Source organism: Mesoplodon densirostris, chromosome X (assembly GCF_025265405.1).
Source record: "Mesoplodon densirostris isolate mMesDen1 chromosome X, mMesDen1 primary haplotype, whole genome shotgun sequence".
NCBI lineage: Eukaryota > Metazoa > Chordata > Mammalia > Artiodactyla > Ziphiidae > Mesoplodon > Mesoplodon densirostris.
The window spans coordinates 117036030-117054130 of NC_082681.1; the positions used below are offsets into that span (position 1 = coordinate 117036030).

Sequence of the window (18101 nt, forward strand, 5' to 3'; positions counted from 1 at the left end):
GATAGTGGGAAACCATAAAATGACTACAATTGTAAACATTAACTTAAAATACACATTTGAACACACAATTTATTCCTCTACCAATCTTTTCATATAAGGCCAATGTCTCTCCTTTGAAGAGGCGTCAGCTTGGGGTTCCAGATCATGCTTCTTAGATAAACAATATCACACACATCTATGAATTCCAATTCCTATTTCTTTAGAGTGCAATAAACGTAAAGACACTTGTCAAGCAATCCGAGTGCAGATTCCTTCCGGGATATTTACTCAGTGCTGCCCTGTCACCTAAAAGTTGTCTTGTTCACAGTCATTTCCTTACATTTGTAAGAATCTCTTCTTTATCAAGGCTTTCCAAAGCATTCAACTTGATTTTCAGGGAAATAAGTCTCTTTTTTGTACTCACATTTCTTCAGTTTACATAACGTATAAATAAATTATGTATATTTATACATATTCATGTGGTATAACTTACACCAACAGTGTGAGGACAAGTAAGTGACCCTTAGTAAGCATATGTCTCACCAAGTGGAAGAAGCATCAGGGCATTCTAGAAAGTATGTACAGGCCAAGCGTCCTCAGTGTGCTGTGGGTATGATTTATGATTTGTGAAGGGAATGAAGGTGGCAGAAGAGCTGATGACGTGGAAGTTGCTTTGCGGGTTCATGCAGCTTCAGAATCTGAAACCAGCCTCCACTGTTGTCGTAAGGAAAGAGGCTATTAAGAAATGAAAAACATGGTTTGAAAGAAGCGGTGGGGAACAGGGAGCAGCGCAGTCCTTGCCCCTCGGCCCATGAGCGTGAGGGTAGAAGTGTGCTGGGGGAGGTGACATTCCCCGTGGCAGAGGGGCATGGGGGGGTGATCATCATGGGATACAGCTTTGCCAGGAGCCCAGGCTTTAAGTTGTGCCAGATGAGTGGTAGGAATGGTTACATGAGAGGATGGAGTAAAATGTGTTCATGGTAACTGGTGGACTCATTGGGTATCAAGTCAAAAGGGGCAGGAGAAAGAGTGAAGATAAAGCTGTGAGTGAGCGCGGGAAGAGGGAGAGGGTGGGAGGCGACCTGGCCCAGGGTCAAAACCTCGACTAAAAAGGCCAAAGAAAGCAGGAGGCACAAACTTCTAGTTTCTTTCTTTCAAATACTGATCCAACTGTTTTGCACACAATCTTCCGCTAGTGTTTGGTATGAAACTTCTGTCCCTGAGAGGAGTGATGCAAGCTTGGATGAGAGTAATTCCAGCCCTTGAGGAATTTACACCCCCATTAGAGAGACCAACAGAAGTACGGAACGATGCCAAGACCAGGCAGGATGTAAGAAGTCCAGTAAGAGCCACACAGACAGTAAGTGCTCAAAACGACGGCTTCTGCTCTCCTCCAGCATCCAGCCTCATCCTCTGATTCACCTGGGTGCTGCTTCAGCCCTCTGCCCTAACAACGGCCAAGAACTCTCCGTTACTTCTCTACTTACACTGACTCATGGTTAAAATCTCTCTAAAAAATTAGTGAGACTTTTTGTGAAGAAACAATGAGATGATAAAAAGGAGTATGTTTTTTTAACACCTTTATTGGAGTATAATTACTTTACAATGGTGTGTTAGTTTCTGCTGTATAACAAAGTGAATCAGCTATACGTATACATATATCCCCATATCTCCTCTCTCTTGCATCTCCCTCCCACCCTCCCTACCCCACCCATCTAGGTGGTCACAAAGCACAGAGCTGATCTTCCTGTGCCATGCAGCTGCTTCCCACTAGCTATCTATTTTACGTTTGGTAGTGTATATATGTCCATGCCACTCTCTCACTTCGTCCCAGCTTACCCTTCCCCCTCCCCGTGTCCTCAAGTCCATTCTCTCTCTATGTCTGCGACTTTATTCCTGTCCTGCCCCTAGGTTCTTCAGAACCATTTTTTTAAAGGGAGTATGTTTTTACGACTTTATTATGAAGAATTGCAAACGTTGACGGAAGTGCAGAGCACAGTGCAGAGAATCCTAGTGCACTCATCACCAGCCTCAACACTTCTCAACACAGCCTGATCTTTTTCACTGCCCTACGTCTTGATAATTTTGACGCAAATCCCACAAGGCATTTCATATCATGTGTGATATTTCAAAATCCCTCTCTCGAAGCTAGGACACCTTAAAAAAATAACCACAATACCAATATCACACCTAAAAAATTAATATTTCTTGAAATATTTCATCAAATATTCAGCTGTCTTATAAATGCCCTAAATGTTTTAAAATATTCTATAATTTATGCCAGAAACAAAAGCAAAGGCACCAACTTATTATATAATCAATGGTATAAATGAGAAGGCAAATGACTCACATGATGCCCAAGGATGCTCATGAACTTGTCTACCTACAGCCCTTCCTGGGTGCTAGTGCTGCTTCAGGAGCTCTACATATATTATCTCACTTAACCCTAGGATATAGCTGAATTGCCAAGAGCACCATTTTACTGATGAAGGAACTGAGGCCCAAAGAGGTTCTGTAACATGTCCAAGGTCACCTAGTTAACGTAAATGTCTATCAGCTCATGAATAGATAAAACAAAATGCAGTCTATCCATACAATGGAATATTATTTGGCCATAAAAAGAAACAAAGTACGGATTTATGCTACAACATGGATGACACTTGAAAACATTGTGCTAAGTGAAAGAAACCATTCACAAAAGACCACATACTGTATGATTTCATTTATATGAAAGGTCCAGAATAGGAGCATCTATAGAGACAGCAAGTACTGGGTTGGCCAAAACGTTTGTTTAGTTTTTTCCGTAAGATGGCTCTAGTAGTAGCATTTAATGGTCTTTAACTTCATTTGAAACAATTTTGTTAGACTGTATGTGACAGCTGTCTTATCAGCGTGCATTTAAAAAAAGACATCAAAATTGGTGAAATTTTGTGTAGCCGTTTTAATATTGGAAGATGGAAGAAAAAAAGCAACATTTTCGGCCTATTATGTTCTATTATTTCCAGAAAGGTAAAAATGCAACCGAAATGCAAAAAAAGATTTGTGCAGTGTATGAAGAAGGTGCTGTAACTGATCGAACATGTCAAAAATGGTTTGCGAAGTTTCGTGCTGGAGATTTCTTGCTGGAAGATGCTCCACGGTTGTGTAGACCAGTTGAAGTTGATAGCAATCAAATCAAGACGTTAATTGAGAACAATCAATGTTATACCACGTGGAAGATAACTGACATACTCAAAATATCCAACATGAGCACTGAAAATCATTTGCACCAGCTTGATTATATGAACTGCTTTGATGTTTGGGTTTCACATAAGTTAAGTGAAAAAAACCTTCTTGACAGTATTTTGGCATGCGATTCTCTACTTAAACGTAATGAAAATGCTCCGCTTTTAAAACAAATTGTGACAGGCGATGAAAAGTGGATACTGTACAATAATCTGGAACGGAAGAGATCGTGGGACAAGCAAAATGAACCACCACCAACCACACCAAAGGCCCATCTTCATCCAAAGAAGGTGATGTTGTGTATATGGTGGGATTGGAAGAGAGTCCTCTATTATCAGCTCTTTCTGGAAAACCAAACGATTAATTCCAACAAGTACTGCTCCCAAGTAGACCAACTGAAAGCAGCACTCGATAAGAAGCGTCCAGAATTAGTCAACAGAAAACGCATAATCTTCCATCAGGATAACGCAAGACCACGTTTCTTTGATGACCAGGCAAAAACTGTTACAGCTTGGCTGCGAAGTTCTGATTCATCCGCTGTATTCACCAGACATTGCACCTTTGGATTTCAATTTATTTCAGTCTTTACAAAATTCTCTTAATGGAAAAAATTTCAATTCCCTGGAAGACTCTAAAAGGCACCTGAAACAGTTCTTTGCTCAAAAAGATAAAAAGTTTTGGTAAGATGGAATTATGAAGTTGCCTGAAAAATGGCAACAGGTAGTGGAACAAAAGGGTGAATACGTGGTTCAAAAAAGTTCTTGGTGAAAATGAAAAACGCGTCTTTTATTTTTTCTTAAAAATGGAAGGCACTTTTTGGCCATCCCAATAGATTAGTGGTTGCCTAGGGCTGGGGAGGGGGTAGTGGGGAGTGACCACTAATGGCTATGGGGTTTCTTTTGGGGTGATGAAAAAGTTCTAAAATTGGATTATGGTGATGGTTGTACAACTCTGTAAATAAACTAGAAACCCCTGAATTGTACACTTTAAATGGGCGAATTGTATGGCATGTGAATTGTACCACAATAAAGCTTTTTTTAAAGTAAATTACCGAAAAGTTGAACATTTCTCAAGCCAAGGAATATTTATTGACCATCTACACAGGCATATACTAAGTTCTATGCGAGTCACAAAACAAGTATAAGACAAATACCCTGACTTCAAATTGCTTGCAGTTCAAGAGAAAAGGCACACATGCAATATATTATAATGCACTTTTGCTTTATGAATGTGTGCCTTTTTTTCTAAGGGCAGTCAACTATCTGAACCAGGTTTTCTGAATCATAAAAGCCACTGGGCTAGGGCCAGATGAACATACAAGTGGTGATAAGACCAATCCTGCTTCCCTTCCCTGCTGGGGGCCTACAGAGGGTTATCTTGTGAGAGAGAAACCTACTTACAGGGTTCTTAGGGTGCTGAAGCTGAGCCTATTCACTTATAACTGAAGTAATGTGAGTACATGTTTTCTAACTAAACAGAGGCCAGGGCAGCCTGACAAGCCTAGCCTGAGCTAAGGCCACCGGGGGGATGCCCAGGGTAACCAAACAGCACAGGTTTTCCTTAGCTTTAGCGGCTGAAGATCTGGTCTGTTCCCCGACTGGGGAGGCTGCCCACATGGGGCCCCGTCCCTTGGCCCTCCAAGCTCCAAGAGCAAAGGTCACTCTGCTTGAGGCAGGCTTGAGAGCTCTGCCAAGGAGACAAGGCCCTCGCCTGCCTCCTACTCATTTAGCTACACAATCCAGAAAAAGTAAGAGCAACAGAGATCCCAATGAAGATCGGGGAGAGCTATGGTCCTGAAACTTGTAAGGTGTGTGTTTAGATGAGGAGAGGAGGGCCACAGGAGGAGACAATCTAGGAAAGGGAACAGTCTGGGGATCTGAGGCTGCAGAGAATTACCCTAACACCGAAGAAAACTGAAGACGTCCAGGAACCTGGTGGATCACTTACAACCAGGAAGGCTTCCTGGAGCTAGCATTTATCTTAAATGAAAAATGAGGAGACTGCTGTTCAAATTCCAAGTGCCCAGGCACTAGGAACATATGGCTCTAGGGTTCTGTTCTACCCTGAGGCTGCTGGAACAGAGTCCAGCTCCACATCCAGTGAATCCATGAAGCCCAAATGCCATGTAGATTCTAAAACCTGAAGTGCATGTCAGAAAGATGTATACATTTTACAAACACGTGAATTCAGCTGAATTTTATAACAGGGGTTTGCATTCTCTGAAATTTTCAGACAGTGGTGGCAACTGAAACGTAGACTCTTAAGCTACCAAATATTTACTGTTTAGCTAGAACTGTAAGAAGAGCCTTAGTCAATGAAGTAGAAACTCCGATTTTGAACATTACTAATTATGCATCGCTTCCTGAGCCGCCTAGAAAGAACAAGGCATATTTGGATCAAATGGCTTGGGCCCAGAGTGGTCTGATGAACCAGCAAACAGTTCAGCGCCATAACCCTACAGCCAAGCTGCCTCAACGAAACCACAATCCTACTGGAACCACAACCGCTAACGTTACATTGGCCTCCTTACCTTTCACAACATCAGCCACGTTGCAAGTGGGATCAATACTTCCTATGTGTTTGGGATGCGCAGGATTGGTGTCACCGCCAAACAGAAGTGCTAAACAAACACAAGAGAAAAGGGAGAGGATTAAAAACACAGCAGGCTAGGATGGTCAGGCAGAGAAATATGGGGCTTGTAAGTTTTGAAAAGGTTTTCTTATTGTGAAAACCGTTTTAGCATCCCCAGTGACTTAGAGCAACAGAATCCACTCAGTTGGTGGGTGATCAGCTATCAGACAACTGAGGAGGAAGGATGTGCTGTGAAATCTGCCAGGTGCAGTTAGCAGGTCCTAAAGCAGTGACATGGGCCGGGTTTCCAACCTGCTCTCCCCAACACAAAGTGACTTGGATGAAAAAAACTTCCTTTCATCCGCAGCCAAGTTTACCCACCTTCTCAGCACTACCCTACACATTTATTCCAACATTCACTAAATATTTAGAAAATGCAGTCTGCACCATTAGACCAGGCTTGCACAGGGTCTTCACCATGAGCACTTCAAATGCCTCCACTGTGGAGCTTATTTTTCACCGTACCACACACGAACGCTATTTGTGCAAGCGTTTTTAAAAGTACATTTAACTACTTTCATAATATACAAGGTTTGCAAAATTTTACTTCTGAAAAAAACCAAAAGGACCCCCAAAGAAAAAAGTAATCTGAATTCAAATGTTTATATGTGTAGCTATTTTTAAATCAAACAAAAATTGGGAATAACTTAAGACTCCACAAAAGTAGAATGTTTAAATAAAATAGGTAGAGATTTTAATTATGAAAAAGGACAAATATGGGCATTAGGCCAATACATAAAGTGCCAACTAATTAAGTGGAAGAAAACCAAGAGGTGTGCAAAACTTAATCAATGATCAAAAAACAGGTACGTATATATGTAAACACACATATGTAGGTCAGAAAGAAACTGTAGTTATCTAAGTAGTTTAAATAGTATTTGGGTTCTCTTTTTTCCCCTATAAATTTCCTGTAAACTGTCAAACATTTACATTTTAAACAGACACACATTTAGAACAAACCCACATTTAATAGCTGCATAACATTTGTTTATCCAAATAAAACACATTAGTAAAATAAAGATGCTCTGTCCATTTTCTGACTCAACAAAGAGGGTGAATTAGACTCTAGACACCTGGATGCTTTTTCATAAGAATTATGAAATCGGACAAAGAAACACACTGAAAATCAGTTTAAAAGTTTTTGTGCAGAGAATTTTAGTTGTTTTTTTTTTTCTTACCTGCTTATCAGCCTAGAGAGGAGACTAAAACTCTCAATACAAGATTAGGGTTTGACAATCCCGTTTAATCTGATTTCACTCATCACTGTTAAATAAAAGATCTACTGCTCATATTGCCAACTTGTCAGTTCCATATTCTTAGTATCAGTGTTTTTAAAACTGAAAAGGAAAACATGTGACATCCTGAATGAAGACTAGAACAGACCCTAGAGACACTGAAAGTGTTCAGAGATGAACACCAGCCTGCCATTAAAGCCAGTCCCTCACCCCCACCAGGAATGTCAGCAGAGGCTTAAAAGGCAGGCAGTGGTCCTGTCTCAAATATGAGCGCCCAAAAAGCCTTTCAAGGATTTCTTTTAACAGAGAGTTCTAATGATTAGCTTTTCCATAGATAGGACTCACTTAGGGAAAACTGAACTAGAAGTGAAATTTCTAGACAAAAATGCAGATCAGTAAATTAAAAATGAAGCAACAGGAAAACATTTTGGAGAAATCACTCTGGTTATCTTTTCAAAACTGGACCAAGAAAACCCAACTTACTGTGCTGGTTAATAAGCATGCGGAAAGAGATGCGGTTGGTATAAAACCGGTCCAGAAAATACTGGATGTTACTGCTAATGAACGGATCAAACCCAAACTTCTCCTTGTACTCGATCACTCCTTGGGCCATTGTAGGAACTACATCATTGTGTCTATTTCTGACTTTAATTAGAACTTGTAGAAAGCTGTGTGGGAAGGAAACAAAAAAATGGTCAAAATGGTCAAAATCTCATGAGCTAATGTATAAACTTCCCAGGTCTATCTCAGTACTATTTACCTATTGGTATTTTTATAAGGCAGAGACATTATTATCGTCACAGGCTACAAGGAAGTACTCACGAGGAACTAAAGTATTACTCAGTTTTTGCTTGAAATTTTCTATAGAAAGTCTTCCTTCAGAGATAGAAAACATAGAAGGTTCTAGTAAAGAAAAAAATGCTCAAATACCTTTTTAGGAATCCACTGACTTTCCGGATAAGTGATTACTATTAAAACAGATTCTATAAATGTTTGCTGAATACGTAATTGCAGAATATATTAATATTTCTTCTGACAACATGAAGACAATCTGAAAAATCTCCAAGGATTTATTATGGAGCCTTAAAGAAATAGCTTCCATGAAGAAATAATGTCAAACTTTTTAAGAATAAAATTTTGAAACGAATTTCTCACAACAGTAAAATACGGTGATGAAATGTAGACAGAACAATGGTGATTAAGACAAACCTATTCAAGAATTCCAGTATAAAACACATGGAGGCTAAACAATACACTACTTAATAACGAAGTGATCACTGAAGAAATCAAAGAGGAAATTTAAAAATACCTAGAAACAAATGACAATGGAGACACGACGACCCAAAACCTATGGGATGCAGCAAAAGCAGTTCTAACAGGGAAGTTTATAGCAATACAATCCCACCTTAAGAAACAGGAAACATCTCGAATAAACAACCTAACCTTGCACCTAAAGCAATTAGAGAAAGAAGAACAAAAAACCCCCAAAGTTGGCAGAAGGAAAGAAATCATAAAAATCAGATCAGAAATAAATGAAAAAGAAATGAAGGAAACAATAGCAAAGATCAATAAAACTAAAAGCTGGTTCTTTGAGAAGATAAACAAAATTGATAAACCATTAGCCACACTCATCAAGAAAAAAAGGGAGAAGACTCAAATCAACAGAATTAGAAATGAAAAAGGAGAAGTAACAACTGACACTGCAGAAATACAAAGGATCATGAGAGATTACTACAAGCAACTCTATGCCCATAAAATGGACAACCTGGAAGAAATGGACAAATTCGTAGAAATGCACAACCTGCCAAGACTGAATCAGGAAGAAATAGAAAATATGAACAGACCAATCACAAGCACTGAAATTGAAACTGTGGTTAAAAATCTTCCAACAGGTCTTCCCTGGTGGTGCAGTGGTTCAGAGTCCACCTGCCGATGAAGAGGACACAGGTTTGTGCCCCAGTCTGGGAAGATCCCACATGCCGCGGAGCGGCTGGGCCCCTGAGCCATGGCTGCAGAGCCTGTGCTCCGCAACAGGAGAGGCCACAACAGTGAGAGGTCCAGGTAGCGCAAAAAAAAAAAAAAAAAAAAATCTTCCAACAAACAAAAGCCCAGGACCAGATGGCTTCACAGGTGAATTCTATCAAACATTTAGAGAAGAGCTAACACCCATCCTTCTCAAACTCTTCCAAAATATAGCAGAGGGAGGAACACTCCCAAACTCATTCTACGAGGCCACCATCACCTTGATACCAAAACCAGACAAGGATGTCACAAAGAAAGAAAACTACAGGCCAATATTACTGATGCACATAGATGCAAAAATCCTCAACAAAATACTAGCAAACAGAATCCAACAGCACATTAAAAGGATCATACACCATGATCAAGTGGGATTTATTCCAGGAATGCAAGGATTCTTCAATATATGCAAATCAATCAACGTGATACACCATATTAACAAACTGAAGGAGAAAAACCAGATGATCATCTCAATAGATGCAGAGAAAGCTTTCGACAAAATTCAACACCCATTTATGATAAAAACCCTGCAGAAAGTAGGCATAGAGGCAACTTTCCTCAACATAATAAAGGCTATATATGACAACCCACAGCCAACATCATCCTCAATGGTGAAAAACTGAAAGCATTTCCACTAAGATCAGGAACAAGACAAGGTTGGCCACTCTCACGACTCTTATTCAACATAGTTTTGGAAGTTTTAGCCACAGCAATCAGAGAAGAAAAGGAAATAAAAGGAATCCAAATCGGAAAAGAAGAAGTAAAGCTGTCACTGTTTGCAGATGACATGATACTATACATAGAGAATCCTAAAGATGCTACCAGAAAACTACTAGAGCTAATCAATGAATTCCGTAAAGTAGCAGTATACAAAATTAATGCACAGAAATCTCTGGCATTCCTACACACTAATGATGAAAAATCTGAAAGTGAAATCAAGAAAACACTCCCATTTACCACTGCAACAAAAAGAATAAAATATCTAGGAATAAACCTACCTAAGGAGACAAAAGACCTGTATGCAGAAAATTATAAGACACTAATGAAAGAAATTAAAGATGATACAACTAGATGGAGATATATACCATGTTCTTAGATTGGAAGAATCAACATTGTGAAAATGACTCTACTGCCCAAAGCAATCTACAGATTCAATGCAATCCCTATCAAACTACCACTGGCATTTTTCACAGAACTAGAACAAAAAATTTCACAATTTGTATGGAAACACAAAAGACCCCGAATAGCCAAAGCAATCTTGAGAACGAAAAACAGAGCTGGAGGAATCAGGCTCCCTGACTTCAGACTATACTACAAAGCTACAGTAATCAAGACAGTATGGTACTGGCACAAAAACAGAAAGACAGATCAATGGAACAGGATAGAAAGCCCAGAGATAAACCCATGCACATATGGTCACCTTATCTTTGATAAAGGACGCAGGAATGTACAGTGGAGAAAGGACAGCCTCTTCAATAAGTGGTGCTGGAAAAACTGGACAGGGACATGTAAAAGTATGAGATTAGATCACTCCCTAACACCATACACAAAAATAAGCTCAAAATGGATTAAAGACCTAAATGTAAGGCCACAAACTATCAAACTCTTAGAGGAAAACACAGGCAGAACACTCTATGACATAAATCACAGCAAGATCCTTTTGGACCCACCTCCTAGAGTAATGGAAATAAAAACAAAAATAAACAAATGGGACCTAATGAAACTTCAAAGCTTTTGCACAGCAAAGGAAACCATAAACAAGACCAAAAGACAACCCTCAGAATGGGAGAAAATATTTGCAAATGAAGCAACTGACAAAGGATTAATCTCCAAAATTTATAAACAGCTCATGCAGCTCAATAGCAAAAAAACAAACAACCCAATCCAAAAATGGGCAGAAGACCTAAATAGACATTTCACCAAACAAGATGTACAGACTGCCAACAAACACATGAAAGAATGCTGAACATCATTAATCATTAGAGAAATGCAAATCAAAACTACCATGAGATATCATCTCACACCAGTCAGAATGGCCATCATCAAGAAATCTAGAAACAATAAATGCTGGAGAGGGTGTGGAGAAAAGGGAACACTCTTGCACTGCTGGTGGGAATGTGAATTGGTACAGCCACTATGGAGAACAGTATGGAGGTTCCTTAAAAAACTACAAATAGAATTACCATATGACCCAGCAATCCCACTACTGGGCATATACCGTGAGAAAACCATAATTCAAAAAGAGTCAGGTACCAAAATGTTCATTGCAGCTCTACTTACAATAGCCCAGAGATGGGAACAACCTAAGTGTCCATCATCGGATGAATGGATAAAGAAGATGTGGCACATATATACAATGGAATATTACTCAGCCATAAAAAGAAACGAAATTGAGCTATTTGTAATGAGGTGGATAGACCTAGAGTCTGTCATACACAGTGCAGTAAGTCAGAAAGAGAAAGACAAATACCGTATGCTAACACATATATATGGAATTTAAGGAAAAAAATGTCATGAAGAACCTGGGGGTAAGACAGGAATAAAGACACAGACCTACTTGAGAATGGACTTGAGGATATGGGGAGGGGGAAGGGTAAGCTGTGACAAAGCGAGAGAGAGGCATGGACATATATACACTACCAAACGTAAGGTAGATAGCTAGTGGGAAGCAGCTGCATAGCACAGGGAGATGAGCTCAGTGCTTTGTGACCGCCTGGAGGGGTGGGATAGGGAGGGTGGGGTGGGGGGAGACACAAGAGGGAAGAGATATGGGGACATATGTATATGTATAACTGATTCACTTTGTTATAAAGCAGAAACTGACACACCATTGTAAAGCAATTATACTCCAATAAAGATGCAAAAAAAAAAAAAGAATTCCAGTATATTACTGTAAAGGTGCAGAGGGAAAAATATATTGAGAATGGTAACTAAGAACAGGAAGACAAGTCAGTGGAACCAAATAAGAAGCCTGGAACCAGGATCCAGGGTGAATGAGTATGTGTGTGTAAAAATTCAGCATATCAATAAAGTGACAATGTAAGTCAGTAGGGAAACAAATTAGGTGGGACAGCTGGCTAACAATTTAAGTCACACCTCAATTTTAAACTTTAAGCCCCAAAATGGGTTAAAAGACTTAAATGTAAAAGGGTGAAACTGTAGAAAAGGAAAAAGAAAATCAGCTGAATAAGTATATAACCTTGGAGCAAAGGGAGGCTGTTCTAATACCAAAGGCAGAAACCATGATGAAACAAATAATAGGACTATGCAGGATTTCAGCAATTTTATAGGGACACACATTATAAAGTCAAAAAAAAGTGAAAGCTGGGAAAAATATATTCACAAGAGCTACTATTCTTAGTGAAGGAAAAGATGACCACCCTAACAGAAAACTAGGCAAGGGGCCTGGTATCAATAGAAAATGTACCAGAGGAAACGCAAACACCGACAACTTCACCTTCAAAATAATAAAAGAAAAGCAAATTAAAACAATGCAACACTATTCTCCGCTTACAGACTGGCAAAGAATAACCACTGTCTGCCAGAGTGTGGGAGCATAACTGATGCATTTCTAGGGGCAATTGAGCAGCCTATATCAAAAGCCCAAAGAAAGTCATTCCACTCCCAGGAATTGATTCTAGGAAAATAACTGGACAAGGCCAACAGCTGTATTTAAGACCTGTTCTTTAGAGCACTGCTTATAGTAGCAAGAAAACCACGAACTATTCTAAAACCCAATGACAGGAGGTCAAATCACATAAGTTATCTGCAGATGGACCACTATGAAACTACTAATAATGGTGTAGATCTATAATGCTGACACTGTTATTTTTGTAAAACACACACACACACATTCTACACATATAGAAATATATATGCCTAGTTAAAAGTGTAAATGGAAGGAAAATGTTAACAGTGGTTGTCCCCCGGTAATGGAAGTTTGGAGTGACCTTATTTACCCAAATAGTCTTATTTTTCTCAATGATGAAATATTTCTGTAACAAACACATATGTGCAAAGACAGCAAAGATGAATAAATCAACTCAGAAATTAGAAGGTCATAATATTCACAAGAAATTTTCTAATGGACCATTTATCCTTTACATAATGCTCTTCCCATCGTATTCATAAATTAAATATTACTAAACTGAAACAATTCATTACAGTAGAAAAGTGCCTCAACTTACCTGAGGGGAGGAGACTTGCTTCAATGGTTCAATTCTCAGACTACTTCCCCAATCTTCTGGGGCTCTTCTAAACTTTATCATTATGACAAACATCCTTGTCCTCTAAGCTACTTTCACTTTACTTAAATGGTTTCCCTGCCCATGACTGCTATGTAACCTCTCACTGATAAGAAGAGGCTGCTACGCTGAGCAGAACTCCCCACTCCGTCCTTCACTGAAAACATCAGGCTTCTACAATCCCAAGTCTCTTAACTAGCTTCACGGCAACCTGGACAAGTTACTAAACGTCACTGAGCGAGAGATATTATCATTACAATCTCGTACACATCGGATCCAGCACATGGCAGTTTCCAAAGCAGGTTCGCGTCCATAAATCGCATCTGACTGATAACCTGTTCCAGAAACTGAGACAGGACTCCAGGAAACACACAGCAGAAATTTAATATCATGAACTTCCACAAATCTATATCCCCAAATTTGAAGCTATAGAGGTCAGTCCTAATTTGGAGGATATCAGCCAAACTGTCACTAGCTAATGACTTTTGAGAAACCAAACTTCTGAGTTCGATTTATTTAACTTTGATAACTTAAATGACAGCAAGGGCTTACAACAAGGAAAACATTACAGCTGGGGGCTCTAATCCAATGCCTCCCCTTCCACATTTCATAGACCCATTAGCAAAACACCTAGCAAAGTATAAAACAGGTCAGGACTCTTTTCCCTTTGTATTTTAATCTGTAACTACATTTCAGCTAGCTACTCATGACTCAGACCAGCAGTCCCGGCAGTGCGGCGCGTTGCAAAGAGCACTGTACCAAGGAAGAGGAAACACGATTTACAGATCCGGCTCTGCTCCTAACTAATGTGACAATCTTGGGGAAGTCACCTCACATCTTGGACCTCAGTTTTCTTATTTGTGAATTGAGAGAGCTGGGTTAAATGCCTCCAGCTAAGATCTCTTATGTAACACGGTGCTCCTTAGTTCTTTTTATGGAACAGCTACATGTAAGGCATTTGGTGTCACAATGATGTGGGTCCGGTTTCTACTTAGAAAGAAATTCCTCAGCACAACAGGCCTGCCATATGCATTCGCTGACGGGTACGTGAAAGAGGAGGAAAGTAATATGAAGGGGACACAATTTCTCTTGGTGAAAAAACCACACTCAGAGCTAGGGTCAGCGTTTCCCGGTTAAATGAAAAGGAAAAACCAGAAATATTTTCCATGAGCAGGAGAATTTAGCAGCCTTCGTGCCTAACAGCAGCAACAGAATTCAGAATAGCTGTTATGTTAATAGCCTACTCCTTTATGCTGCTCCGAAATAAAAGCATTATTGATTCTCTGAGCTCAAATGTAATATCTCATTGAAAATTTAAAAACAAATTGTAAAGGACTAAGTACATAAACTCATGTATACACAGAGGCCAGTGCATTCTTAAAACTACCACTAGGTGGAACATTTACTGCAATATTTACAGTGAGTGCCCAGCACCAGTTCACCAGAAGACAAGTATTAAGAATCAGTTCATGAAGCGTAACTGGAAGGGTCATTATTCCCTTGGTACTATGTTAAATTCTTAACTCAAATTTTAAAAAACTGCAACGTTGAGCTGTTATCCATTAAGAAACCTAATGCTTTCGTCCAAGTTGTACTTCTTGGTTCTTAATGACATGAGTTCCATTTACCAAAACACTTTTTAACCTAGATATCTTGACTTTCAGGTAAGTTTGGTACCATACTTACTTATCCAAGACGTGTGGATCTTCAGGGCTCTTATTTTCATATTCTAGAAGTTCAAGAAAACTCTGCATATACCTGAAAAAAAGAGATACTGTGTTAGTTGCCTACCCTACATCCATCCTCCTTTCCCTTTTCCTTAGGAGTACATTAAATTGCCACCCAGGTATCCATCCAATCCCCTCCACTTGCCATGTAGCCCAAGTGCTTCCGGGGAAGCTGATACCATGCAAAGCTCCTGGGTGGCCCGGTTTTTCTCTGGGTAATCCTATTTCTCTTGTCACTAATTCCTAATTAGTCCGATAGTTCTGGCCTAAGCCTGTCACTGAGTCGCATTTCCCTGAACACAGGGATTGGCTCAGGAATGGACATCACTGCCTCGATTCAGGCCAGTAAAATAAGAGAGCAGACTTGCTGGCGGTCTTTGGGAGAGAAATTAACTTGCTCTGCTTTTGGGCAATGTGGTCCATGGATGTAAAGCCTGGAACTGCTGTAGCTATTCTGTCACCAGGAGAAAATCCAGCCAGAAAATGAAGCCGACCCCATGGAAAGTAGGGCCTTGATAATCTCGTGAATCTCTGAATCAAACCAACACCAAAACCTCATCCTATGGCTGGATCTTATAGTTACAATTTATTGCTTAAGCCAGGTTTAGTTGGATTTTCTGCTACTTGCTAACACACGTCCTAACTGATACACCAAGTCTATAGTTTGATCACCAAAAAAAGGGCACAGAAAATTTAAGAAGCACATGTGTGACCCTGAAGTGCATGCTAAGAACTTAGAACTAGGGGAGTTTCCTGGCGGTCCAGTGGTTAGGACGTGGTGCTTTCACTGCCATGGGCCTGGGTTCAATCCCTGGTTGGGGAACTAAGATCTTGCAAGCTGCATGGCACAGCAGGAAAAGGGGAAAAAAAAAGAACCTAGAGCTAGAAATAAAGAAGGTTCCTTCTCAGAGTTAACCTAGTTTCATCAACATGTAATGAAGGAGAAAGAATTCCTCTTAGGCCCTCAGAAACAGCTTCTGGATTAAGAATACTGACATATGTCAGTCAGGGCCAGTGTAAGAAATAATATGTCCAACAAAGATCTGGAGGACAGAGGAAAAATGGGACTTAGAGAGGCACATTACAGCAGTAGCTACAGCCAGACTGGACCTGCCGGATCTGGTGGGGATTCAGAGATTCCAATTACTTAGAGGTGTATGAGCTCTGCTTTGGGTCTTAACATGTCCTGAAAAAATTATCCCTTATTCTAATTATTTCTAATAATTAATGACTACTAATCCTACTATCCCACTGTGGACAGAGGATAAGGGCACGCCAGTAACTAAAAATGACTGTTAAGCTTATAAATACATAAACAGGAAGGACGTTTTATTAATCAGCCTCACCTGAACTTTGTGGCAACGCATGATACTAAAGTATGTTCATTACTGGGTATATATTTTTAAAAGTTTCTGGGCATATAAGGCTATGAATTAGACGTTGTTATAATCACTAAGTTAAACCACCCTGAGAGGCCATAGTCAGCCATCCACAGTGATGCCCTCTGCCCTGCCACATGTCAGCAGAATTTCAGGCAGGCATCCTATCCTTCCAAAAGGGGACAGTTCATTTAAAGGGCAAAGTCATAAATGGAAAGGAGTCAAAGGTTATGCTGAGCTTCCTAGCCTGAAAGTCAAGAAAGCAAGGAGAACACTGACCGAGGTGGGCTTCACGGGCTGTTATACTTAAGATTTGCTTTCAAGAGGAAAAGGAAATGGCAAGTAAACACAATGCATGATCCTGAACTGGATTCATAAATCAGGGGTGGGGGTGGGGATTGCTTAAAAAGAAAAGCACTATTAGGACAACTGATGAAAGACAGTAGGGTCCACATATTAGATAATATTACTGTATCAATGTTAAATTTCCCAAATTGGATAATCAAACTGTGGTTTTCTAAGAGTTGTTCTAAGGAGATATACACTAAAGTATTTAGGGGTAAAGGGGCATGATGTGTACCATTAATCCAAATGGTTCAGAAAAAAAGTGTATTTTATGTGTGTATGTGTGTACCATACATATATATATATTGAGAGAAGGAGAGAGAATATGAATGAGAATGATAGAACAAATGTTGCCAAATGTTAACAATTAGTGAATCTGGGTGCAAAGATATGGGAATTCTTGCTACTAGTCTTGCAAACGCTTCTGTTAAATACGCAATTATCGGGCTTTCCTGGTGGCACAGTGGTTGAGAGTCCGCCTGCCGATGCAGGGGACACCGGTTCGTGCCCCGGTCCGGGAAGATCCCACGTGCCGCAGAGCAGCTGGGCCCGTGAGCCATGGCCGCTGAGCCTGCGCGCCGGGAGCCTGTGCTCCGCAACGGGAGAGGCCACAACAGTGAGAGGCCCACGTACCGCAAAAACAAAAAACAAAAACCAAAAAACAAAATACGCAATTATTTCAAAATTGAATGTTTAAAAAAGAAAGGGAAGAAGTAACATACACGTTTGCAATGGCTATGGAAGAGAAATAGTAAGGAGACCAAAAAAAAAAAAAAAAAAAAGGAGCTGACTCAGTAATGTGAGTCAACAATTTGCCAGCAATTCACTCTGAATCCCCTGAAGTGATTTTTACATAAGTGATAGTAAATGTTTGACTGTCACTGCCACCATGACTGGGGACTTGAAAGTCAGCTAGCTTACCTAGAATTGCCAGCACAGTAGCTAGCCCCCAGGAGTGCTTATATACTTTCTGCTGGAAAATCTCTAATCATGGTCTTGGAGCAATAAAGAAGTCTCGTGCAAACAAGTATTGCTGTTCCTGAAACAAGCTATGAGTTTATGGTAGAATCCAAGTGACCTTAAGATGGGAGCCATGGTCGCCACCTCTTTGAGCTTTCTGGGGTCCCGGGTCCCCTGCGCCTGCCTCGGTGAGGGGCTGCTGCTTGTCTGGGACAAGAACGGACCACCCAATAGAGTGTTTCTCCGACGATTCATTCTCAACCCTAAGAATTTTTTATAATCAGTATTACTGAGGAATGACTGTTGAATGGCCATCTTCTTTCAGTAGCCCGGCCTCCGTTAATACTCTAGATGCCA

The 18101-nt window shown here is 40.1% G+C and overlaps 1 protein-coding gene across 1 annotated transcript in view; it reads right to left on the bottom strand.

Moving 5' to 3' along the window:
• Positions 1–18101, bottom strand: part of PDK3 (pyruvate dehydrogenase kinase 3) — a 72239-nt gene that overhangs the window by 29688 nt on the left and 24450 nt on the right. The window contains exons 3-5 of the mRNA XM_060086636.1: positions 15020–15091; positions 7554–7738; positions 5735–5824 (exon numbers count right to left, since the gene is read on the bottom strand). Coding sequence (XP_059942619.1) covers positions 5735–5824; positions 7554–7738; positions 15020–15091 — 347 coding nt within the window. The remainder of the gene's footprint in view (positions 1–5734; positions 5825–7553; positions 7739–15019; positions 15092–18101) is intronic.